The sequence below is a fragment of the Mirounga leonina genome, unplaced genomic scaffold, assembly GCF_011800145.1.
Source record: "Mirounga leonina isolate KUSES-001 unplaced genomic scaffold, KU_Mleo_1.0 Mir_454, whole genome shotgun sequence".
Lineage (NCBI taxonomy): Eukaryota > Metazoa > Chordata > Mammalia > Carnivora > Phocidae > Mirounga > Mirounga leonina.
The window spans coordinates 2,965,326-2,990,361 of record NW_023270763.1 but is presented as its reverse complement, the minus strand read 5'-3'; the positions used below and the strand labels follow the sequence as shown (position 1 = coordinate 2,990,361).

The following is a 25,036-nucleotide window of genomic DNA, read 5'->3' as shown; positions in this document are numbered from 1 at the left end:
CAGACAAACCCATTTAATTCCCTCTTGTTTGATATGATCATCAAATTTTGAAATTTACAACCACTTCCCAACTGTATGTTCTCAGGAACAGAGTCACTGCATTTCATCCCATGAAACTTCACGCTGCCAACATCTGGCAACCTGCCCTGCGAGGTGCACATTTTAATCTCTTTTAGCTCAGAGTTTTTGCTTCTGATCATTTCCCCCTTCTTCAGCAATCAACTCTAACTAGAGCCTTCTTTCAAAGGCCAAATGTTTAAACTAAGTTTCCTCAAACTAAAACTTCCTTAAATAAACCGAAAGTGTAACTGTATTCTCTTCATTATTCAGTAAAATCAGGTAGAAAAAATGGTCAGCTGATTATAGTTAAGAAATACTGCTAATCTGGGGCACCTGGGTGGCACAGTCGGTTAAGCTTCTGACTCTTGATTTTGGCTCAGGTCATGATCCCAGGGTCGTGAGATCAAGCCCTGCATCAGGCTCTGCCCTGGGCATTGGAGCCTGCTTAAGATTCTCTCTCTCCCTCTCCCTCTGCCCCCTGCTCACTCTCTCTCTGAAAAAAATAAATAAATAAAAATAAAAAAAAGAAATACTGCTAATTTTAACACAACTTAATATATATATTTTCTCAAAGATCTTATTTTTAAATTAAACTAACAACCTGTGCTTAATCTAGTCTCAAATTAGTTTCATAGATACGATTCCTTAAAAATCAAGATTTTTTTGTTGTTGTTAAAAACAGTACGCAGTAACTGTGCGAAAGCAAATATATTTTAAATCCCCAAAACAAATAAGATCTTGCAGTCAGAATCACCTGTTGTGCTCACGTTTTCGGCATACCACTTCAAAGAAAGCAACTATTGACACTGGATCAATATTAAACCATCGCCACTATCTTAGAGATTTATTGCAAAATGTCCCATGAGAAATACATTAATTAAATCAAGATTTTATTGCCTTCAGAATTATCATTTGGAATTTCAAAACTCACTTGCTATGCTCAAGTGAATGAGCGGGCTGGTCTTGTTCTCTCCGTTCCGCTCGTTGACGGCCTGCGCGTAGTAAGCCCCGGTGTCACCCGCGGTCGCGGCAAGGATCACCAGTTGATTTTCCAGCGTGATGGCTCTGTGTCAGACAAGAGACAGCGTCAAAGCCACTCCACAGGACTTCTTGTTCGTAAGGCAAATTAATTTATTAGGCCAACTAGAAAGGAATGTCCAGGATTTAAAAAAGATCTGGAAGGACAAAAAACAAGCGTACAGGTCAACCTCAGGAACCTGGTGGTGGCTAAGCCTTCTCTGGCCCAGTTCACACTCTTGCGAGGAGGGTCTGAGCCCTCCAACCCTTGGTTGTGAGGAAGACAACATTTTGGAACATATATACCCAAGGTTCGTTGAAACTCAAAGCTTCCTCTGCGAATCTGTAACAAGTCAGAAGAAATTCCAGAGAGCTGGGTCTTTTCCCTTCAAGCAGGGCTGTTTGATCACACAATGGTCACAAACCTCAAAAATGCAGGGCTGAATCACCCCAAACCTGGACTGGGGGCAAATAAATTCACTGCAATTTCCTCCACCTCCCAAGGAGCCTCATTAGAGCCTCTGTACCTCTATTTCTCGACTAGTGGGTAGAAGAAAAGTTGCCAGTGGGCAGTACTGACCCCTTCGGCTTGATTTTCCCATAACCGCTAACGCTAGGACTGCACATTCTTCACCTGGGCCACCTCCCCACATCCAGAGGTACAAACAGTCTAGCCCATCATCACTGAGACCTTCTCGTATACCCCAATTCTGCTGCAAAAAGGAACCTCGGAGGCACATTTGACCCACCACCTTCTCTTTAGAAATGAGAAAACTGAAGATCATAGAGGTTAAGTTATTTGTTCAAGGTGACAATACCAGAGGGAGGACCTGTCTTCCCACATGTGGACTGGTGCTCTGCCGGGCAGATCACACACAGTCTCACCAGAGTACTTACTTAAAAGAAGAAGAAAAAAAGTAACAAAGATACAACTTCCATAAATCCAAGCAGCTTTTAATGAAAATAAGTGTCCTAGTATCCTTTGCTCTTGCTATAATTTGCAGAATTTGTTAACAAAGCAAAAAGATACATACAAAGGGGGGACTGGGCGTTGCAGGTAAGACACATTCTGAGCACCCAAATACACTTTAGTCCCTGTTCTTATCCAAACGCCAGAAGCACCCGGGATGCGGAGTGAAGTGCATTGCTGCCCACAGGTTGTTACTTTATAGGGAATACGTTTATTTGTTCGTTTTAAATCCTAGACAGTCGTAGCCCTTCCAAATTCAGAGAAGATCTCTGTTCTGGTAACAAAAAAACATGCAAACTGCAGGACCGGTCATGGGGAATTTTACTGTAATAATAATCTTTTCCTTCCTGCTACCTTCTGGAAAGCTTCTTCAGACAGTCTTCACTTTTACACATTATACAAGATTATCTTACAAAGTTACTGCTTATTCAGGGTTCCGTAGGATATACTGCAGTTTGAGGCCTCTGTGACTAACCTACCTCCTTTATCACTTACGAAAATTTCCCTATTAATAAGTTTTCAATTTTTAGTCCCATAAAAATATCTCAAAGTTTTACCATAATTATTTACGATTCCTTTATAGAACCAGAGAAATTGTCCCATTTTATTTTAGTGTATGTTACCCTGGCACCTAAAATTAAATATGAATATTTATTACACATGAAGTTACACATTTAATAGTTTAATTTAAAAAACTGAGTATGTCGTAACTTTTTTCCCTAACATCTGATTTTTGCTGTAGTAATTTCAAATATGCCTATTATTTCTCAAAATTATTCTCCAAAAATGCCTATTAATTCTCTATATTATTTACGACATTGTCTCAAGGGTATTGAAAAAAAAAGCACATAAGGAATAAAAATATGAAAGTTTACATCTATTATAATTTGTATCTTTAAGCTCATTTTTTTCCTTCTAGGTTTTAATTTCTAGACCACTTCAAGTCAAAAATTATGAAGAAAAACTTGTCCATGCCAAAAAAGACAGCACAAAAATGCCTAAGCTTTAGAGAACATTAGATTAATGAGGATCAGTTCCCCAGAAGACTTTATTCTTTCTTCCCATCCAACTCTTTCTGAACAGAGAATTTCTACAAAAGAAACTCAGTTTTTAAAATGAAAATTAAACCGTCTGAAGACATTCATCTTAATTTCAGATAGTTCAGATAACTGTTATAATATATAAGAAAAGAGCAATTTTTAAAGACATTGAAGCGGGTTCCATGCATTCATTCTCTGAGTCTTCTTCCCTAACAGACCCTGATTCTGCTGTGCCCACGCCTGGCCCAGGCTGCCATGGATGCCAGGAAGCTGGCTCATTCCCAGCGCCAGGTTTGGATCTTGGTCATCAGAGGCCTGGCCCAGGCTGCCATGGATGCCAGGAAGCTGGCTCATTCCCAGTGCCAGGTTTGGATCTTGGTCATCAGAGGCATGTAGAGGTACAGGAGCCACATGTAAGACGTGAGGAACTGGCATGGGACCCAGGCTGCCCCACTGGACAACGGGGAGGAGCACGCTTAGGGGAGGGCCCTCACCCCTGCTGGAGGCCAGGCAGGAAATGTGCGTCTCACACTTGGAGGCTGCCAGCCGCCCTCACAACAAGGGGGAAGACGGCGTGTTGACAAAAGCAGGAGGAGGGACAGAATTTTGAGAGTCAGAGCACATTAGACAACAGCCTGAAGGTGATGATGAGAAAGTAAGCTAACTGATACTTTAACGTGACTCTTCTATGTGTCCATAAAACATTCTGTGAAAATATCAGGTTACTGAGGAGGGGGCTGACTTCCAACATCTATTCCTCATCCCCACCATTTTATAGTAGCGACGTGGTTTGGAGAATTGACCCCAACCAGTATAAACCAATCACAGTAAGCCAATCCCTCTTGCCAGGGACTGACCGAGGAAGCCAGGCTTGAGCCAGTGGCCTAAGGCAGGTGTCTGGGGACTGTCCTTACTCTGGGGCAGTCAGGCCTAAGTTCGTCTCACCAGACGGAAGGGCAGGATCTCCATTCATGGCTGGCGGGAACAGGCTTTTTCTCCCTCCACCAGATGTGAATAAAGAAGCGTGCTGTCCAGATGTTCACAGTGGCAACTGTATGACCACGAAGGGAAGAACCTTAGCATGAAGCTCATGATGCTGGCGGCAGGACAGAGAGAAAAGAGAGTAGCTAGGTCCTTCGTCCTGATAACCCAACCGAGGCACTGAACCAACCATCCAGCAACTCATCGTCTCTCTGGGCCCCTATTTCGTGAGATGATGTACTTTATTCACGTTTAAACTTGTTTAAGTTAGGGTTTCTGTTTCTAGAGGTCAAATGAATCCCAACACAGATGCAGAACAGCATGTCCAGTAGCATCCATTTGGGGTTCAAAGACAGAAGAGTGTGTCCTCAGGGCACAGAAATAATTCTCTGTATGTGCATATGTAAATGTTAACAGTAGTGAACTTTGAGTGGTAAGATTATAACTTATTTTCTTTTGATTTGTTTTTTTTTTTTTTTAAGATTTTATTTATTTGCGAGAGAGACAATGAGAGACAGAGAGCATGAGAGGGAGGAGGGTCAGAGGGAGAAGCAGACTCCCCGCTGAGCAGGGAGCCCGATGTGGGACTCGATCCCGGGACTCCAGGATCATGACCTGAGCCGAAGGCAGTCGCTTAACCAACTGGCCACCCAGGCGCCCCTTGATTTCTGTATTTCAAAATATCTTTCCATACTAAGTCACTTTTATTCCAGAAGAACAACGTTCAAAATGAATGCAGGGGCGCCTGGGTGGCTCCGTCGTTAAGCGTCTGCCTTCGGCTCAGGTCATGATCCCAGGGTCCTGGGATCAGGTCCTACATCAGGCTCCCTGCTCGGCGGAAAGCCTGCTTCTCCCTCTCCCACTCCCCCTGCTTGTGTTCCTGCTCTCGCTATCTCTATCTCTGTCAAATAAATAAATAAAATCTTAAAAAAAAAAAAATGAATGCAATGGTGTGCGTTTAGTACTTGGCCCATCATACAGACTACTTGGCTTTTTTATCACATAATTCCAAAGTACTAATTTAAAACTTACATTGACTTTACAGGAAAATTATAGCATTAAGCCAAGGAGATTTTTCCTTTATTTTCACTTTATTAAAATAAATGTATGTGTGGTTTTACATGAAATTATTTCCTTAGTCTTCCCAATTTTAATTCTACATTTCATTTTTTTGTAATATTTTTTATTATGTCAGTCACCATACAGCACATCATTAGTTTTTGACGTAGTGATCCATGATTCATTGTTTGCATATAACACCCAGTGCTCCATGCAATATGTGTCCTTCTTAATACCCATCACCCGGCTAACCCATCCCCCTGACCCCATCCCCTCTAAAACCCTCAGTTTGTTTCTCAGAGTCCATAGTCTCTCATGGTTCGTCTCTCCCTCCGATTTCCCCCCCTTCATTTTCCCCTTCCTTCTCCTAATGTCCTCCATGCTATTCCTTATGTCCCACAAATAAGTGAAGCCATATGATAATTGACTTTCTCTGCTTGACTTATTTCACTTAGCATAATCTCCTCCAGTCCCATCCATGTTGATGCAAAAGTTGGGTATTCATCCTTTCTGATGGCTGAGTAGTATTCCATTGTATATATGGACCACATCTTCTTTATCCATCTGTTGAAGGGCATCTTGGCTCTTTCCACAGTTTGGCTATCGTGGACATTGCTGCTATGAACATTGGGGTGCATATGGCCCTTCTTTTCACTACATCTGTGTCTTTGGGGTAAATACCCAATAGTGCAATTGCTGGGTCATAGGGTAGCTCTATTTTTAATTTTCTGGGGCACCTCCACGCTGTTTTCCAAAGTGGCTGTACCATCTTGCATTCCCACCAACAGTGTAAGAGGGTTCCCCTTTCTCCACAACCTCTCCAACATTTGTTGTTTCTTGCCTTGTCAATTTTTGCCATTCTAACTGGTGTAAGGTGGTATCAAAATGAAATCTTCTAATTTTTAATTCCAGGGGATAGTAATAAAGAAAATGATACACAAATTCAAAAGTTCAGTGCACTACAGCTTGGGAAAACAGTGTTGGACATGTGAAGAACAAGCTGAAGGGTTGCTTGCTGCCGGCCATGAGCACAGGGACAGTTGTCAGAGAGAAATCTATCGGCTGTCCTGAGTAATGAGGCTTTACTAAGAAGGAAATACAGTGGTTCAGAAGAGGACTCATTTGAAAGGGCACGTTCCAAGTGCTTTTGGCTCTGCACGTGATTCTCCCAACACTTTGTTGAGGCAGTTGGCAAAATAAGAATTCTCTCTTTTGGGGAAGTTAAAACCTCAGAGGAGATCCCTGGGGTCTTTGGCCATCAGCTCTGATCAAAATCACCCGTGAGGGGAAAATGCCCCTGGACACCTAGATCCAAGGGCTTACGCATTGGATACATGGGGCTGGGGGCAGGGCAATCAGCGGGCATATCTTCAAGTGACCTTCCTGCCACACTTGCCAATGTCGGGGGATGTCACACTCTCAATGTCATACAGAACACCGGCTTTCCAAACTGTGGCCCTGACACCTTAATTATGGAAGCACCAGCTTGGTGGTTGATAAAAACGGCCTCGCTTGTACCTCCCCCCTGGGAGCTGCCCGAGACCAGGAAGGAAAGCAAGGGTAGACATTCTCCTGGACTGCCGTGGGAAGAGAACCAAATAACTGTATTCATTATTTAGTCAGATTTGAATCCCCAGGCCTAACTCAGAGCAGAGGGCGTACAAACCTGAACCAGGTGCACACAGCCCATGTCCCATGGAGCTTGGATTCAGTGTTTTTATGAACTACAAGAAGTAATAGGAAACACTTTATTCACTTTCCCTGAAGAGCAGGAAGATACAGAGACAGGGAGGAGCCATTCAAGCTTTCTACCAGCTTAGTTACCACTGTGGTCCATGCTTTGCCAAACATTTCAATTTAATCCATGCAGGGAGTCTTTTCTATAGCATGTGTGGTTAATTTCATTAGGGCAAGTATATGGGGAAATATAATTAAATTTATATAAAGTCTTTAATCTATCCTACATTAGCTGTCAACTCTTAATTATAGATACAAGTGGGGGTACATTATAGGATAGGATTTCTCAAATGATAACTCCCTTAAACTGTCTGGATCTGAAGCATGTTCAATACACAGATGTTCCGCCTTAGACACAGTTGCCTCCAGTATTTAAGCACAGAGCCTGACAAACAGAATGTCACCAATAGATGCGTGTTGAATGAATAGAAAGAAGAAAACATGCACGTATTCATACTGATAAATTTTCTCTCACTGTTCATTTTTGAGTTTGCAACTCCATCTCAGTACCAGAACCCAGGCAAGGAAAGGGCTCACCCAACCCTTCAGTGAGTGAGTCTGTATGGAGCGCCTGTGGTGTGCATGACACCGTCCAGGGAAGGTGACCGGGGAATACGGTTACTGAGCACAAGGAGCTAAGTCAATGGGAAGAACACATCCAAAAGATAGAAAAAGAAAACGATAGGTCTGTGAAGTCCCAACTATGTATTTTATAGAATTTTAGAGGAGGAGTAGAGAAGCCAAAGAGGCAGCTGAAAATGTGGAGGTCTGACCACATCTATCTTCCTGGTGACAGCTTCTTAAAAAGTAAAATGCGGATGAGATGTCATATTAGAAAGACAGGTCAGGTTCTCTATCCCAGAACACACGTAATAGCTAACAGGAGGGCTGCTTCTGGAGGTGACATGGAAGCAAGTGCCAGCCTCACCTCTGTTGAGCCTCCTACCCACAAGTCTCGCCTTCCTCCTGAAGCTCTGGTCAAGGGCTCCTATTTGTCCTGCTCCAAAGGATGATGCATCCACCTTTCCCCCAAACTGTGGGCCTGGCCTGGGACTTCCCGGACTGCTCACTAGGAGCGTGGCACTGGGTGGGCATCGGGATCGGCTCGCCTAGCAGCACAGAGACAGAACTTCCCTGCGCCACAAAGAGAAGCAAAGAGGGACACCCTCCTGAGGGCACAATGTCTGTCTCTGAATAAAGCAGAAGGGACACCGGAGCTCAGAGCTCATTCATCTTCTCCAAGACTAGTTCCTGGTGGGTTGAGGTAAAACATGGCCTGTCTTCAAATTAAAATCTCAAATGGTCTACAGAGAAGACACCCCCTCTTTCCACCAGTACAAGATAATTACAGACGACAGGCAGTAACTCCATGGGTAAACCCAGGCTGAAGTAATCAAAATACTCTGTGTTGATAGAGAAAGGTCCTGGAAATACCCAGACAAGTGTGACCTGGATGGGTCAACAGGCCTGGAATCAGGTCTGGCTCTGGTTTGTTCCCTCAGGCTCACTACTTGATTCTGTCATCTGTGAAGTAGGGGTGACAGGACTCACATCAAAAGGACCTTCGTCAAGTGGAAATCAGGCAGTGACATGAGTGGGGCTGACACTAAGTCCTGTGCTCAGTGTTTGCCGGATCTGAATCTGGCTCCTCAGGTGTGGTGCGTATGGATGGCAGGTAGTCCGGTAATAAATGTAGTAAACCATCCTCCTTCTAGGGCTAAATATCAAATACTTTTTACAGTTTTACTGACCAGACTGCCATACAAACATGGCCAAGTCACGGAATTACCAGATTCACATCATAAAATAATCCAAAGCTGCTACTCCCTAAAGCCATGTGCGCAGAAGCCAAAGTAATGCTCTAGCAAAGAAGCCTAGAAAAGCCTATTTTCAGGTACCTCCACCCATCTCCCACTCCAACAGCAAACCCTACGATATGAGACTTTAATGCTGGAAAATCCCTGGATTCTTCTCAACACATGTTGACGTGTCATGAACAGAATCAGTCCTTTTCCTCTTGGAAAGATACTGCACAACAGGAGAGACGGGAAAGCAATAAAGAAGTTTCAGGGTAACCCGATACACCTACTGCAGGATATATTCCATCGGGGATTTTAGCCCAGGATAAATGGATTTATTTAGAGTAGTGCTTCTTAAATTTTCCAGGTATTTTTACTCATTTATTTTTCTAGTCCACTCATTTTGTTTTGCTTTTTATTTCTTTTTCTAGCTACTTTTAAAAAGCATTTTAATCAATGTATACTTTGCCCAGGGCCTTTTGTTATTTTAGCTAATGGTTCCAGCTCTGGGCACAAATATGAGGCCATACCCAAATTCTGGCCTGGTCGTATGTGGAAGAATGAAGTTGACTGAGGAAGGTTCAAACAGAGCTGAAGTTCAGGCATAAAAATTCCCAGCCACGTTTTTCTCCTGCTAAAACAAAACAATTAGGAAAAGAAACAAGACTCAACAAAATGTGCAGAACATGTAGTCAGGTCCTTAAACACTGGAACTCACCCAGACCGTAAAATCCACTCAAACTAGAAACCATTACAAAGGATGACAGAAAGACATCTAGAACCTAGATAGGACCTAACGAAACTGTCCCTAGAGTGGACTCTCCTGAGATCCTCTCCAAATAGTGGACAGATCTGAAAAAGTTCACTTTATATATGGCATAATAAAAACAATACCTATGTCAGCCCAGAATTAAATGCGTATTGCCATGGCCAACTGAGATACTCTTCCCCGAACTGCCGGCGTGCAGAGCGGGCTGCCGCCAAGCCAGTGGATGCGAGAACCCCCGTGAAGGCCCCCACAGGGCGTGCGCGCCCGCCTGCAGCCCCTGTGACCCCCTGTCATTCCGAGGCAGCCATCCCCGCCTAGCGGGCTGTGTCGGGAAGGCTGAGCCCGGCGATTCATGCATCCAGACAAGTCAGACAGTTTGTCTCTGCATCTCCCTTCCTTCAGCACAAGGCACATGGAGGCTTTCTTCCTCCTGCAGAAGGGGTGGTGGGCAGAGCGCTTGACCCTGGCTCTGCATGGCAGCACCTGTGTGGGGCCATGTCTTCGTGGCAGGATCAAGCATAAGGAGTAGCGGCCGTGAAAAACAGTGCTTCTTGAAGAGCAAACAATAGTGAGGAATGCTGGCAGGGCGGGGGGGGGGGGGGGAGACTCCTTCTGGAATGTTCTCCCCCTTGCAAGTCAGTCACGGCATTAGTTCCTCTTTAAAGGAAGGTGATTACAACAAAGAGGTCCTACTCTTTGTTAAATGGTCTTTGATGACTTAGGGACAAAGCTGTGCCCACAGACCACACGTGGCCGTGGCAGAGCCACAGGACCTCAAGTATTACAGCTGCAGCTCCATGGCAGCACCCCTCCACGCACTCCGGAAAACGCACGTTCCCCAGACTGTGGGCAAGAGCCTCGTGCTCAAGGACAGAACTCTGTCAGCAGTGGGGATGACAATAAATCTAGAAGGATACCCAACTTTTAACTCTGTTTCCTTCTGGAAACTACAGTATGGGCCACGGCATTTGTGTATAAACAGAATGCTCCATCACACAGCCCACGAGCTTCTGCGCTTACGCACACTGCCTGGCCCACAAACTCAGGGAAATGGTAGAACAGTCACACAGAGCAACTGATTTATAAATAAGACTGGGAGGGATTTAAAACCCTGGGCTCCTAAACTAAACCCTCAGGAAGGCTTACCACATCTCTTGTTATGTGAAATGAAAATGTCTTCAGGGAGCACAGGCTGGGCTAAGGGCCCAGAAAACCTTGCATTATTTACCCCGCACTGGGAGGCAGTCCAAGGTGCCGATCAGCGAATCCAGCAGAATCGTTAGCCACAGCTGGGAGATGGACGGTGGTGTTTTTTCCTGAGTTCTGACAGGTTTCTCTGAGTTCCATTTCAGCAGGGGTGAGCTTGTTTTGGATGTATGTCCCTGAGAACAGACGCCCTGGGCACCCCCCATTCATCCCACAACCTGGGGCTGCTTGCAGTTCCGCAGAAGGAGCAAGAAGCCCCTTTCAACCACCCTCCTCTGCCAAGCTGCTCTGCCCTCCTCACAGAGAGATAAGATGCAGACTTTCCTGAGCACATTCCACGGGCCTGGCACGTGCTCAGCGCTCTGCACACATCGCCGCATCTGGTTCTCCCAGCACCCGGTGGTTGTGACCAAGAAGTGGATGGAGAGATCACTGCCGGGGACCCTCCTGTGCGTCCCGCCCCGGCTGTGGGCGCTGAACAGGCTGCCTGTCTGTTGCTGGGGATAACAAAGGTATTCATTGCTTCGCACTGGCATGAGAAACAAACAAGATTAGCACGATGCCTGGCATATGCCCCCAACTCCAAAATGCTGACCTACTGCTGTCACCCCTACAGGTAGGAAACAGATGCTACTAGAGGTGAAGGAACTTTCCCAAAGAAAGTAGAGGAATCAAGACTCTAACCCAGTCCCCTCCACCCCACGCACCCCAAATTCTCTTGAGTTCCCTCACCTGAGCCTAGCCGCCTTCCCTCTCCCCGGACCTGGTGGGGCACGAGGCCAGGAACAGTATTTGGCGTAAAACTTTGTCCTGGCATTCAAGAGTGCTGCAGCCTGGGTGTGTGCCTCTCCCTCCCTCCTGTCTCCATCTCTCCCTCTCTGTCTCTCTCCCCCACTTCTCTAGGACTCAGGTCAGGCTCCTCGGTAGCTAGGACAGTGCTCAGCATGAGGCAGTGACCATGGAGCTGGTGATGCACTTGGGTTTGTCAAAGTCCCACATGTTGACATCTACCAGGAGGACCACTGCTCCACAACAGGCCAGAGCTTGGCAGAGGAGCCCCATGCCCCTGAGGTATATAAGCTGGAGGTGAGCGGTTCCCCTTCCTATCCTGGCAGAACCAAAAGCCAGGCCTCCTTGGTCACTCTGGTAGGAATTATCTTCCCCACTAGATCCAGCCATTGCTCCTGCGAACAAGAGGCAGACATTGGAGACTTGGGGTCAGCTATGAAGATTAGTGATCATTTCCTTTGGAAACAGGCAATCTTTTTTCTCAAGAACTACCCACTTCGGACTTTTCCAGGAAAAGCTTTATAAAACCATTTGATTTGGACATTAGGATGTGTCTAAAATGAGAAAATAGGCAGGTAACTTCAGATTTGCCAGGGTAAATGGTGATATGCCCAAAATACAGCCATAAATAATTTAAAGAGGACCATTTTGAGAAAGTCTAAGTATACTGAAAACATTATTACCCATGACAGTACCCCTGTGAGGTACAGGCAGTGTGCAGGGTTAGGTAACATCACTCATGGTGCCTAGACACCCCACAGGAAAACAAAATGAGGAAAATGGATAAAAATAGAAGAAAGGATAACAGGCACTTTCCCCAACTGTCTCCACTTCCTGCTGTTGTTAATGATCATGCAGTTCATTTCCATGACAAACATAACACAGTAACATAAAACGTAATTGCCTCCATTTGTCTTCATGGAGAACCACGCTGTTGTTCGTTAGGTGTTGATGGATTCGTTCTCAGTCCTTGGCCACATTTCTCAACAGGCATTTTAGGTTTGCCCAGAGCAGTATTCAACCCACACCCTGGCCCCAAATGATTACAATGAACCAGGCACTAGGTCTGAACAGAGTGAAAGACCACAGCCGACTCTTTGCCAGAGCTACCCAAAGGTAAAGCCCTCTGAGAGTCCCCAAAGGAGAGGCCAGCCTTGTAGGGTGGGGAGGCAGGAAAAGGTGCAGCCTAACTCTCAGCCCTGGTAAGTAGCACAGCCACTTCCTTTGTGTCTGCGGAATAATGGCCCCAGGGCTGGCCACGTGCTAACCCCCCGGAGCCTGTAAATATGTTTCCTCACACAGCAGAGGAACTCTGAAGATGTGATTAAGGATCCATATGGGAAGATGATATTGGATGATCTGGGTAGGTCCAAGTCATCACAAGAGTCCCTCAAAACGAACACAGTCAGGAGAGTCAGAGCCAGAGAGAGATCTGAAGGTGTGACTCTGTTGGCTTGAGGATGGACGAGGGGCTACAGGTCCAAGAACACAGGCACCTCTAGAGCTGGAAAGGCAAGAAACAGATTCTTCCCCAGACCCGCCAGAGGAATGCAGCCCTCCACACACCTTGATTTTATCCAGGCAGACTCAATTCAGACTTCCGACCTCTAGAATGCAAGAAAATAGACCTGTGTTGTTTTAAGTCACGGAGTTTATGGAAATTTGTTACAGCAGCCACGTTAGTTCTCTGGGCTCCGTTTCTTCACCTCTGAAATGAGAGATCTTTGCCTAGCTCACAGGGCCATCTTGTGTATTAAAAAATAAGTCTGAAGTGTGTACATGATGGTGGGATGTGCACTGCTGAATACCGACAGCGCCAGGCAATGTGCGTCCCACCATCACACCGCAGGACTGATGCAGAGCTACCTGTGATCAAGCACCAGCATCCATGTGCTTATTTGTGGTGAGTAGGGAAGACTTTCAATCAAGAGCATGTGCAGTCTCTCTCTTCCTTTCCCATGGGGCCTTACCAAGCAGTTTGGGGTGGCAGCAGAGCCTAGAGAAGGGGAGAGTCTTGGGAATTCAGCCCAAGGAGAGAAACACGAAGTCTGGAGTGGATCCAGAAAGGAAGAGGGACAGCAAAGAGGCCAGGCTGGTGGGGAGGTCACTGGGAGGAAGGAGAGAGAGTGGAAAGAGAAGTTGTGTGGTTCGCAGGAGTTTTGGAATTCTTTGAAGAACTGGCAGTGATTTGAATTGCTTTGACATCTTCTTTCTTAGATGGGCCATCCAGTATTTTTTTTGTCTTGCCACCATCAGACTAGCACAAGATCTCATTCATTCATTCATTCATTCACTTACTCACTCACTCACTCAACTAGCAAATGATCATTGAACCCTTACTAGGGAATTTACTGATAGATAAGAGAATATCAAGGGGTTTAATTAGTCGCCACATTCCAGAGTCAAGCAGTATCTCACAGTGGTTAAAAGTGATGGTTCCAATTCCTGATGCCAGATGTGGTCTCTAAATGCTATTTCCACATGAAGAAACCAGTTTCTTGTGGAGAAATGGTTGATGATGGGTCTGTGCCAAGAAATGTACAAGATAAGCCTTGAACATGGTGTATCACACAGGCAGGAAACCATCAAAGGCTAGGTCACAGCAGAAGGACTCAGGGCTCAACTAAGGAATTTCCCAGGATCCTAAAAAGGCATGATTTCAGCATCATAAATCAGAAAGGAAGGTTTCAGGATATAAGATAAGCACATGAAAACCAACTGTATTTCCATGTAATGGCAACAAACATGTGAAAACAAAAATTAAAGATATAATATCATTCACAATCACTCAATAGATGTGAAAATTATACTTATGTGAAGATCTGACAAGTATGACTAGGACTTATATGTGAAAAACTACAGAAAACATTGGAGGAAGGAAAAAGCCTCCCAGAACCATTTTTTTTTTTTTGTAGCTATAGGGATGATTTTTCTAAAATCTATGAAACAGTATGGTATTAGCAGATAAACAGACACACAGATCAATGGAACAGAATACAGAACCTAGAGACACACCCACAGAAGTCTGTCCAACTGGTTTTTGACTAGGGTGAAGATGCAGTTCAACGGAGCAAGAGACTTTGCAACAAATGGTGTTAGAGCAACTGGACATTCACGGAGGGAAAAAAATTAACCTGGACCTAACCCTCATACATCTTATACAAAAATTGACTCATAATAGATCTAAGATTTCTATGTAAAATGTAAAACTATAAAATTTCTAGAAGAAATTCAAGGGAAATTCTTTGTTGAGTCCTCAGATATGACATCAAAAGTACAACCCATAAATGAAAAAAAAGCAATAAACTAGACTTGAACAAAATAAAAACTTCTGTGAAAAGCCCTGTAAAGAAACCAGACATGTCACAGATTGGGAGAAAATATCTGCAAACCACAAATCTGATACAAGAACATACATCTAGAAGATATAAAGACACTCAAAAGTCAACAGTGATTTAAAAAAAAAAATCCAATTAGAAAATGGGCAGGGCGCCTGGGTGGCTCAGTCGGTTAAGCGACTGCCTTCGGCTCAGGTCATGATCCTGGAGTCCCTGGATCGAGTCCCGCGTCGGGCTCCCTGCTCGGCGGGGAGTCTGCTTCTCCCTCTGACCCTCCTCCCTCTCGTGCTCTCTGTCTCTCATTCTCTCTCACAAATAAATAAATAAAATCTTAAAAAAAAAAAAAAGAAAATGGGCAAAGGACACGAAGAGACATTTCACTGAAGAGGATATACGGATGGCAAACAAGCCCATGAAAAGATGCTCAACATCACTAGCCATTAAGGAAATGCAAAACAAGACCACAATGAGCTATTACTACATACTTATTAAACCAGCCAAAATTGAAAATGGTGATATGGAAAAACTACATCTTTCATTCACTACTGGTGAGAACATAAGATGGCACAGCCACGCCGGAAAATTGGCTATTTCTTAAGGAAGTGAAACATATACTTACCATTTGACCCAGCAGCTGTATTCCCGGACATGGATCCCATATAAAAGGAAAATCCACATTCACACAGAAGCCTAAAGGCAAATGTTCGCAGCAGCTTTATTTGGAAGAGCCCAAACCTGGAAACAAATGTCCTTCAACAGGTGACGGGTTAGACAAACTTTGCTGCTGCCACACTGTAGAACACCACTGAAGCAATGAAACGGAGCTACCTGTGGGTACACACAGCTTGGATGGATCTCAAGGGCACTACGCTGAGTGAAGAAAGCCAATCTCGAAAGGTCACTCCCCTTATATTACTGTTCTTGAAATGACAAACTTACAGAGATGGAAAACAGGTTAGTGGTTGCTGGTAAGGGACGTTGTAGGGGAAGGAGCAGCATCCGGGATACCTCTGAGGTGGTGGGGCAGCTCTGTGTCTGGACTGCAGTGGTGGGTACACAAATCTGCACATGTGATAACAGGACACAGAACTAGACACACACGTGGGACCGATGCCAATCCCCAGTTCTGAAATTGCACTGTAGTTATGTAAAATATAACCACTGGATGAAAGATACATGGGCCTGTCTGAGGAAAGACAGGATTTTTGCAACTTTATATAAATGTATAATGTAGGATTATTTCAGAATAAAAACAAAATAAAAACAAAACAAAACAAAACTGTGCCAGAGGAAAGCAAAAGAAAGAACCTCCAAACTCATTTTATGGGACAGAACGGTCTGGAAATGAAAACCAACAAGCCGTTTTACCCTCCTAGAGCATACCGGTGGTCCGCGGTTCTCACTGCAGTTTTCTAGGAGAGACAAATGCTGGAGAGTGAGAATGGAATAATAAAATAGGATGTGCCACATGAAACCAAGTTTAGAGCATCCAGACAGAGAGCACCAAGTGCAAGGCCCCGTGATGAGACAGGCTTGGTGCATTACAGGATGTCCAAGCAAGCCAAGGGGTAAGAGCATCCATGTCATGTGGAACCTTCCAGATCATATCAATGGGAAGCCCACTTCCTGCTTTGGTCAAGCTTGAAGAGAGACCCTCGGAGCCAAGGAGGGAAGATGAAAGCAACAGGGATACTGTCAGCACAGTGACAACCAACAATGGACATAAATAAAGAAATAAGTGTAGCTACAAGAATAGAAAATGCACAGCTGAGGGATTGAACAATTCAGTAGACTCTCAGGGTCATGAAACAGGAATTTATGCTTTTAATTATAACCTTGTGGTGATACTGCAAAGAGAATAAATTATATGCACTATGCTCCAAAGAAAGGTAGAGACATATTAGAAAAGTTTTCATTAAAGCTACCACAAAGAAAAAAAAGTTATGGTGATAAAATATTACTTTTGTCTATTTAAAAACCTCCCATTATATGAAATAGCTAATTACACAAGAATGCCTCCTAAATGAAAAAGGGATGTGTCTTCTGTGTCTTCTTTTGCTCCCAAACTCTCAGCTTAGTACAGCTAGTTCGACTGTGCTTTGGGATGTGTTAGTAAAATGAAGGAATTTGCTAAAAACTGCATTTCACTGTACAACTATCTGAGTTTGGGACATTTCAGTTAGGGCAGGAGGAACAAAGGGGTTGACAAAAAGAGAAAGTTAAAGGGAGTTAGCTTAACCAGAACCCAGACTTAGGACAAGAACAAGTGTACAGAGTCAGGGAAAGGTGAGGCCAGACTGCTGGTATACCAGGGCTTCCAGCACGCCTCGGCAGGTGGATAAGATATCTCAAAGGGCACAAAGGACTTTCCTCTTTTGATGCAGGAATAAGCTGTGTAGGAGTGATACGGATAACTCTGAACACTGTGGTACTTTATGAATCATCTGGCGTGTGATAGCAGAGGAAACAGCACTTTGCTTTACAGAAAGATAACTAGTAGTTAGTCAAGAGCACATCAATGTGGCTGGACATTTTCACTGATGAATAATATTAATAAAGATATGTATATGACATTACTCAAATACCAGATTGGCTAAGAGGTGACAGGAACAGATTTTTTTTTAAATAAGAAAATAGAATTGCTCCCTTCCCTTCAGTTCATCAGACTATAAAGCAGGAAACCTACAGTACTGAAGCCTTCTCATAAAAGTCAGGGGATCAAGTGCTGTAATCCACACTCCTGCTGTAATCTAACAAAAAAAAAATCTGGTTTTTATTGTACATACTTGAAGGTGCTAATGAAGCACATGCAAAAACCTAACTAGCTACATAACTCTGGGAAAGGTATACTGTTCCATCTCATAGAGACATGGAACCAAAGCTTAACCCAGAAAAGGAAAAAAGAAAAGTAGAATAAAGTTAGAAAAAAACATGAACCAAGCACCCATGATATAGCAATCTAGTCAGTAAGATAAATGTCTAAATAGATACCAAAAGCAGAGAGCTCCAAATTTGCCACCCTGCAAAACAAGTAAACCCAGGCAAGTATAAAGAGAGGTTACGGAGCCTCGGCTGTCATTCTAGAATAAATGATACCTAACACAGTCATGTGCCTTCAGCATGGAGAAGCCGGAAAAGGTCTCAGGGGAACGAGTGGGGACACAGACAGGTGTGCCACACTTCCAGGTAACATAATTACTGGATCATAACAATATAATTTCTTTCTAGATTTAGTTGAAAAGTTTACCAAAGTTCTAAGGAACAACCCAGTTGAACTTTCTGAAAATGGAAAATAAATATTTTTTAAGTTTTAAGAAGAATGAAAAAGTAATAGACCGCAGATTGTTTTTAAAGGAAGAATTAAGATCCCATCAGTTATAGAATGACATTAAACCCATACCATTATAAATAATGATTGAATAACAGGTAATTGAAGGAGGAAGGATAAATTTTCCTTACAGGAGGATTTGGATTATTAAATGTGGAAGGAATGGGGAAAGCAGAAAAGCCACTGTGAGAAATCCACAGAAAGAGTTGAAACAGACAAGAGCCACTTGATGACTGGTAAAATTAGTGAGCAGAACTTGAGGAAAAACAGGATATTTGTATAACCTCAAAGTATCTACCCCAATATTTATTTTTGTGGTGGTTTTAGCTTATGTCCACAAATTCTCTCCAGTGGGTGGAGCTTGCACGTGGCCAGACTAAGAAGACAAGGTGGGAAAGAAGAAATAGGAAGTTTCCGGGGGACGCAGCCGGCCGACATCACCTGGACCAAGTGACCAGGGCTGACATCAGCAGCAATCACTGCAGCCCTGATCACTGTGGTGAGAAGTTCACCCTTTGGGACTCTTCCTCCTTTCCTACAACAAAGCCTAAACACGAGAAAATACCAGCTAAGCCCAAACTGGGGGACAGTTTATGAAACAACTGACCAGTGCTCCTTGTCAAGAGTGTAAAGGTCACGAGAGACAAGAAAAGACAAGTGTCACAGGTTGGGGGAGACCAAAGAGACATGAGGACAAATGGCACACAGGGTCTGGGATTGGAGCCTGAACCAGGAGCAGGGCATGAAGAGAAAAGCTGGGACAATCTGCATGGAGTCTCTAGTCCAGTCAGCAGCATTGTACCAAAGTGAGTCTCCCAGATTTAATAAAGGCACACGAGTCGGGTAAGATGTTAACATTAGGGGAAACTGGGTGAAGGGAGTACCAAACTCTCATACAGCTCTGTTATCACTCTAAAATTATGCCAGAATCAAAAAGTGTCTTCAAATGAAAGTGAACAAAAACCATGAAAAGCTGACATCTGCGCAGAGAGCCCCCAAACAGACACGACACACCCACAATTAACGCGCAGAAAAGTGCGGGTCAACAGGACGGGAAGAGACGATTCAACAAAACGTCAGGGAAATACTAGCCAGCCATTTATCAAAGAAAAGTAATTAGATCCTTCCCTCATGCCATACAGCAACATAAAATTCCAACAAGAAAAGGAATTACGGAAGAAGACTTCATGCATTATGACATACATAGGCGGGACATCACACAACCATTTAAAAGACTGAATTGGAGGGGCACCTGGGTGGCTCAGTTGGTGGAGCATCCGACTCTTGATTTTGGCTCAGGCCTTGATCTCAGGGTGGTGAGATCGAGCCCTGTGTTGGACTCTAGGCTCAGCGAAGAGTCTGCTTGAAATTCTTTCTCGCCCTCCGCCCCTCCCCTACCTCTCTCTCAAAAAGTAAAAAATAAAAGACTGAATTGGAGCAATACAAGTTGAGCTCAATGATTTTTTTGTAAGTATTGTTGAGTATGGAAAGATATAGAAAAGCATATAATAAGTGATCCAATTTTTACAAATGGTGGCAATAAAAACTGTGTGTGTGTGCATGTGCATATCTACATGGGACTATATGACTATACAAAAAAAAAAAGAGACGATACAGTTTACGTTACCAACATGGGTTAGATGAAAAGAGAAGGAGAAGCAGGGAAGGAAGCAGCAAGGAAAAGGGGGAAAAGATGAACTGAAGAACACATATATGAGCATATTTATGCACATTTAAAATGATGATGTGTGTATGTGTTTAAAGATACTAAATTTTAAGAATTAAACATTTTAAAACAAAAATAAAATTTAGTAAGTATCTAACTGCTAAAGGTAAATGTACTTTTTACAAACTGTGCAAACTATGTAACATAACAAAGAAACAGATTTATAATAAACCTGACTACATAACATTTGTAATTTTAGTTTATCTAAAAAAAAAAAACACAAGAAAATCAAAAGGCAAACTGGCAAGAACGTATAAAACAAACACAAAATTCATTAAAAGAACAAAAATGAATATTGCGCATTTGAAAACTGCTCAGCATGATGAATAACTAAAGGAATGCAAACAAAAACAGTGAATACCACTATGGTCATCAAATCCAGAGGGGCACACAGCCATCCAGGGGCTGGGACCTCAGTGCTCATGGGGAGACAGTCAGAAGCGGTTGAGTCCAGAATGTCTGCTGCAGGTGGGTCCCCAGGTGTCACAGAGCAAGGAGTCCAGGATGAATGGGACCAGCACCGTGCTGGGCTGGAGGCAGGAAGGTGCACCCCTGTCTCCAGGGAGCTCTGCTTTCAGCGAAGGACACCAACATGCAAAGAGGAAAGTAGCCTCAAAGGCTCGCTCTGAGACCCACTTCTATCTTCTAGTACCCTCTCGAGTAAGAAATGCTTTTTCACTGCCAAAGAAACCTCTCTCTCTATTTGATGCCTCTTCCATTTTATCTGGTCATCTGTGGGCATCCCATTCTCTCATACTTAAAGAGCTCATTTGTCTTCCCTTTATTAATGTATACGAGTTGCAGAAGTATTTTCTCTCCCTTTCATCATTTTTTTCTTCCTCCCTGACATGTCACAGGAAGCAGAACTTAGGCCTCTAAGCAAATCCAGAGAGGGAAAGACAGACTGCACAAAGCGTCGTGCTCCATGTTACCGGCCCCCAGGCAGGCCGCCTGGGCCCCCAGAGCAGTCCGTGGTTTCAAAAGCCAAAGGTTATGAATTCCATGTCTTCGCACTCTCGTGATATCTGTGTGTGCGTCTGATCACAAGTCATTACCTTCCCAGAAACACATTTTATGAGAGCTGAAGCTAGATTTATCATTCTCATGATATTATTCTGAGTATAATCAGTCAATTTTACAGATTTTACTACTTGACTCAAGAAAGAATACAAATGGGTATAAACCCACGCCTGTGACTTTATCCTGTAACCACGTGGAGTAGGGAGAACACTTGTCACTTCCTGGAGCTGACACTTCAGAAGGAGACGTTTCACCTCAGGTCTCAGCTCCCAATCTACCGTGATGGGTTACAACACCTCTGTGTCACTTTTTAATTTACTGTAATTTAACTTTTCATGATAAATCCTAGAAAGGAGAGACTGCCAGCTGAAAAACAGACACTTAACAACCAGATGCCCCTGGTGAGGGATGAAAGACTTTCCTTGAGTGCAGCCAATCCTCCCCCTGTTGCTCTTTAAGGACACCAGTGCCCGCCCCCCCCCCCCACCTCCCGCCCTGGGCTCCATTTCTCAAGGAGGTCTACGCACTCTGTTATCTGTTTCTAGGCCCTTAAACTGCCCTCTCTCCCATAAACTCACAAGAGGATCTGTGAGACTAGGGGCACCTGGGTGGCTCAGTCGTTAAGCGTCTGCCTTCGGCTCAGGTCATGATCCCAGGGTCCTGGGATCGAGCCCCGCATCGGGCTCCCTGCTGGGCGGGAAGCCTGCTTCTCCCTCTCCCACTCCCCCTGCTTGTGTTCCCTCTCTCGCTGTGTCTCTCTCTGTCAAATAAATAAATAAAATCTTAAAAAAAAAAAAAAAAAAGGATCTGTGAGACTTGACTTCCCGATAGGAAGGGCCTGGGGGGTGCGCTGACAGCCAAGGCTCCTTTGGCCTGGCATGCCAGGTGACTTCAGTTTACAAGACACCGTATCCAACCTTCCCGTACAGCACGTTGTCTGGTGGAAGTATGACATGGGCCCGAGGAGGCTAAGCCCCCACTAATGAAGTCCATCTCCTATGTGAGGACGTGTGGGTGTGGCTGAGAGGCTCTGGAGTCCGTTTGCCGTGCCACTAACCTTGGACAAGCTGCCTGACCTCATCAGGGCTCCAGCAGATGCCCCCCAGGACTGCTGAAGGAAGGGCATGAGCTGGCCCATGCAAAGCTTCGGGCACAGAGTTCAAACTTCGTGCATAACAGTAATGACAACAGCAAGAAAATTCTACCAGTATTTTTTAAAATCAGCCATTCATCTTTCCTTAAAGGACAAATTTAGTGCCTAAGAATTCATGTAAGGCAACAGATAGAGGGTCTAAAGCAGATGTCTTCTGGGCCCGCCACATGGAGGAGGGAGTACGTGGTCCACACCCTGAAGTAGAGTGGGGTGCACCCCAGAGTTCACCCCCTTGCTACATGTTATTTTCCTGCCTTCATTTCTTTTTTTTTTTTTTTCACTTTTAAAAATTTTCTGGCCTTACTAAGATATAATTGGTATATTAACATCTTTCATTTAAAAAAAAATTATCAAAAAATGAAAGAAACAGCAGCCAAAATGGGAATGTTAAGTAGGAAATTCAGGATCGTGTCTGTGACCTGAGGCCAGGACACCTCACGTGGGCAATGCTTTATGCCTTCAAACTGTAAGTCGGGTAGGTGGGCATTCATGACATGCTCTTTTAAATTTGTTTTTGTAAAACTGAAATAATTTATAATATATTTTTTAAAGGAGGTAAAATTATAAAATATAAAATGAACTCAAGGAACATACTAGAGAGATTTTATAAAGATAACATGTTTGTATAGAGAACACACTGACGGTTTCCAGAGGGGAGGAGGTGAGGGGTGGAGGTTTAAGGGGTGGGGATAAAAGAGTGCATTTATCGTGATGAAATAAAACAATAAAAAAGATAACATGTTTATTAAAACTAGGACAGCTGGGCTTGTGCTAAGTCTGGGGACCCACTCCCACACAGAGGCTGGAGGGCACCTTCAGAGCAACAGGCTTCCGGGGAGGATTTTCTTGCTCTCCTGAGAGCAGGGCAGGGAGGGCCCTATTCCCAGACATCCCTTTTAAGACTTCACAGGGAGGGGTCCTAATCAGGCTTAGGCAGACTGAACTCTGGTTTCCAAGGTGACTGCAGCCGAGCAAGAATGCTGCCCGTCCCTGACCCCCCTCCGGGCTCAGTCCATTCCTCTTCTGTGATCCCGGGAGAACCGGATCACCGCACTGCACAGCCATTAAGCAACTGGCATTCTGAATGCTGACACCCATTTATACTTTAAATCTTGCTTCCAACAGCTCAGTAAGTGGCAGAGGAGTGGAAGGTTAAAAAAAAAGATGCAGTTTATAGCTTCCCAAATCTGAAGAAAAAACAAGATTGCTTAGTTGCTGACAATAGCTATAGAGCAGACAGATGAGGAGGGAGCAAAAGCTGTAAAGGGCAGAGGCTCAAGGGTCTACTTAAAAGTTTGCACTCAGAAAGAAACCTGAAGACTATCTAAGGCACAAGGAAGCCTTTCATAAACTAAAAGTGACCATCATTGTGTGAGGAAAGATTCAGCATTAGTCGTGTCAACGGCTGGGCAGGCTTCCCTTTGTAGAGCATTAAGATCTTCAAACACACAGCTTTTCTATCTATTAGAAAATACATCTTCTGTGTAGCTGATTAATCTACTAATAATGATCACATCTTTTCAATTTTTTTTTTAAAGATTTTATTTATTTATTTGACAGAGAGAGACACAGCGAGAGAGGGAACACAAGCAGGGGGAGTGGGAGAGGGAGAAGCAGGCTTCCCGCTGAGCAGGGAGCCCGATGTGGGGCTCGATCCCAGGACCCTGGGATCATGACCTGAGCCGAAGGCAGTCGCTTAACCAACTGAGCCACCCAGGCGCCCGATCATGTCTTTTCAAAGAGGTCTGTAAGACGACAAGATTCAAAGCTAAATAAGTGAATCATTTATAGGATCTTACTATAGTGAAGGGTTGCCTTCAAATTCAGAAATTCTTTTATAGAAACAGACCACAATGTTAAACCTATATTCTTTACATGTTACTGTAACTTTTTTTAAAAGGACACTGGGTAGAGTTTTTCATAACAGGACATCACTCTTCTTAATAGAACGAATTTTATCATCATCCTGTCTGTAGGATTCTAGCCTTTGTCCTTTCTTCCATTATCTCCCACACAATTCTGTGTATTATTGTGAAGTGAGTTTTTTCTTTCCTATGTATGAAAGGCTTGAGTTAGTACAATGTTAATATTTCATTGTTTCAAAGCTACACCTAAATGCATTCACTAAGCTTTCTATGTCAAAAACTAGGCTGGAATGTGTGCTAGAAGAGGTTACAATGTATCAGAATCTAAGCAGGAGCCAACAATGGTTCTGATGTTAAGTAAACAAGCTCAGAGTGAGATGTATAGAGAAACAAACAGGATGGATGGATGGATGGATGGATGGATGGATGGATGGATGGATGAATGGATGGACAGACAGACATATGGACAGATGGATGGATGGATTGGTGAGTGGATGGGTAGGTAGATTTGTGTCTGGATGGGTGGGTGGGTGGGTGGATGGGGGTTGGGTGGATGGATGGATGGATGGATGGATGGATAGGTAAATGGATGCACAGGTGAGTAAGTAGACAGATAAATGGATGGATGGATGGGAGAGAGAAGAAAAGGGCATTTAGTTAGACAGTGGGAAAGAGAGTAAGAGCATAAAAGGCTTGTTTGTATATCTCATTTATTCATCAACAAACAAGGGTCAGCTCTTTGTGGGGCCTGCTTGGCAGGGAAACAGTGAATATAAAGATGTGTAAGACATAGCACACCTTCAAGAACATACATCTTAGTAAGGCAAATGAAAAAATCAAGCCTTTAGTGTTCCCTAGAAATGAGTAAGAAGAAAGGGAGGAGGAAAGCAAGAAGGGACAGAGGGAGCGGTGCATCCAGGCAGGTGCTCGGGCGCTCTGTGGTTCAGAGGTGCAAGGCTCCCACCCTCAGAGGCAGGTGCAGGTCAGGATCTGGCCATTATCAGCATAAAGTAGGGGTCCAGGACAGTCGGGAGTCAGGCAGTTCCGAGAGGCCTACTTCAGGTATCTGGGAGCTTTGTTCTGTGTTTGGCCAGAGGATCAGAACTGAATACATCCTTGGAGCACTTCTTGCACTGATCACCCTTGAGTAGGGTCTACTTCCAAATGGATTCCCCCTTC

At 44.1% G+C, this 25,036-nt stretch overlaps 1 protein-coding gene across 3 annotated transcripts in view; it reads right to left on the bottom strand.

Moving 5' to 3' along the window:
- Positions 1-25,036, bottom strand: part of SDK1 (sidekick cell adhesion molecule 1) — a 616,964-nt gene that overhangs the window by 347,982 nt on the left and 243,946 nt on the right. For all 3 annotated transcript variants that reach the window (XM_034988284.1, XM_034988283.1, XM_034988282.1), the window contains one exon: positions 992-1,125. In XM_034988284.1, coding sequence (XP_034844175.1) covers positions 992-1,125 — 134 coding nt within the window. The remainder of the gene's footprint in view (positions 1-991; positions 1,126-25,036) is intronic.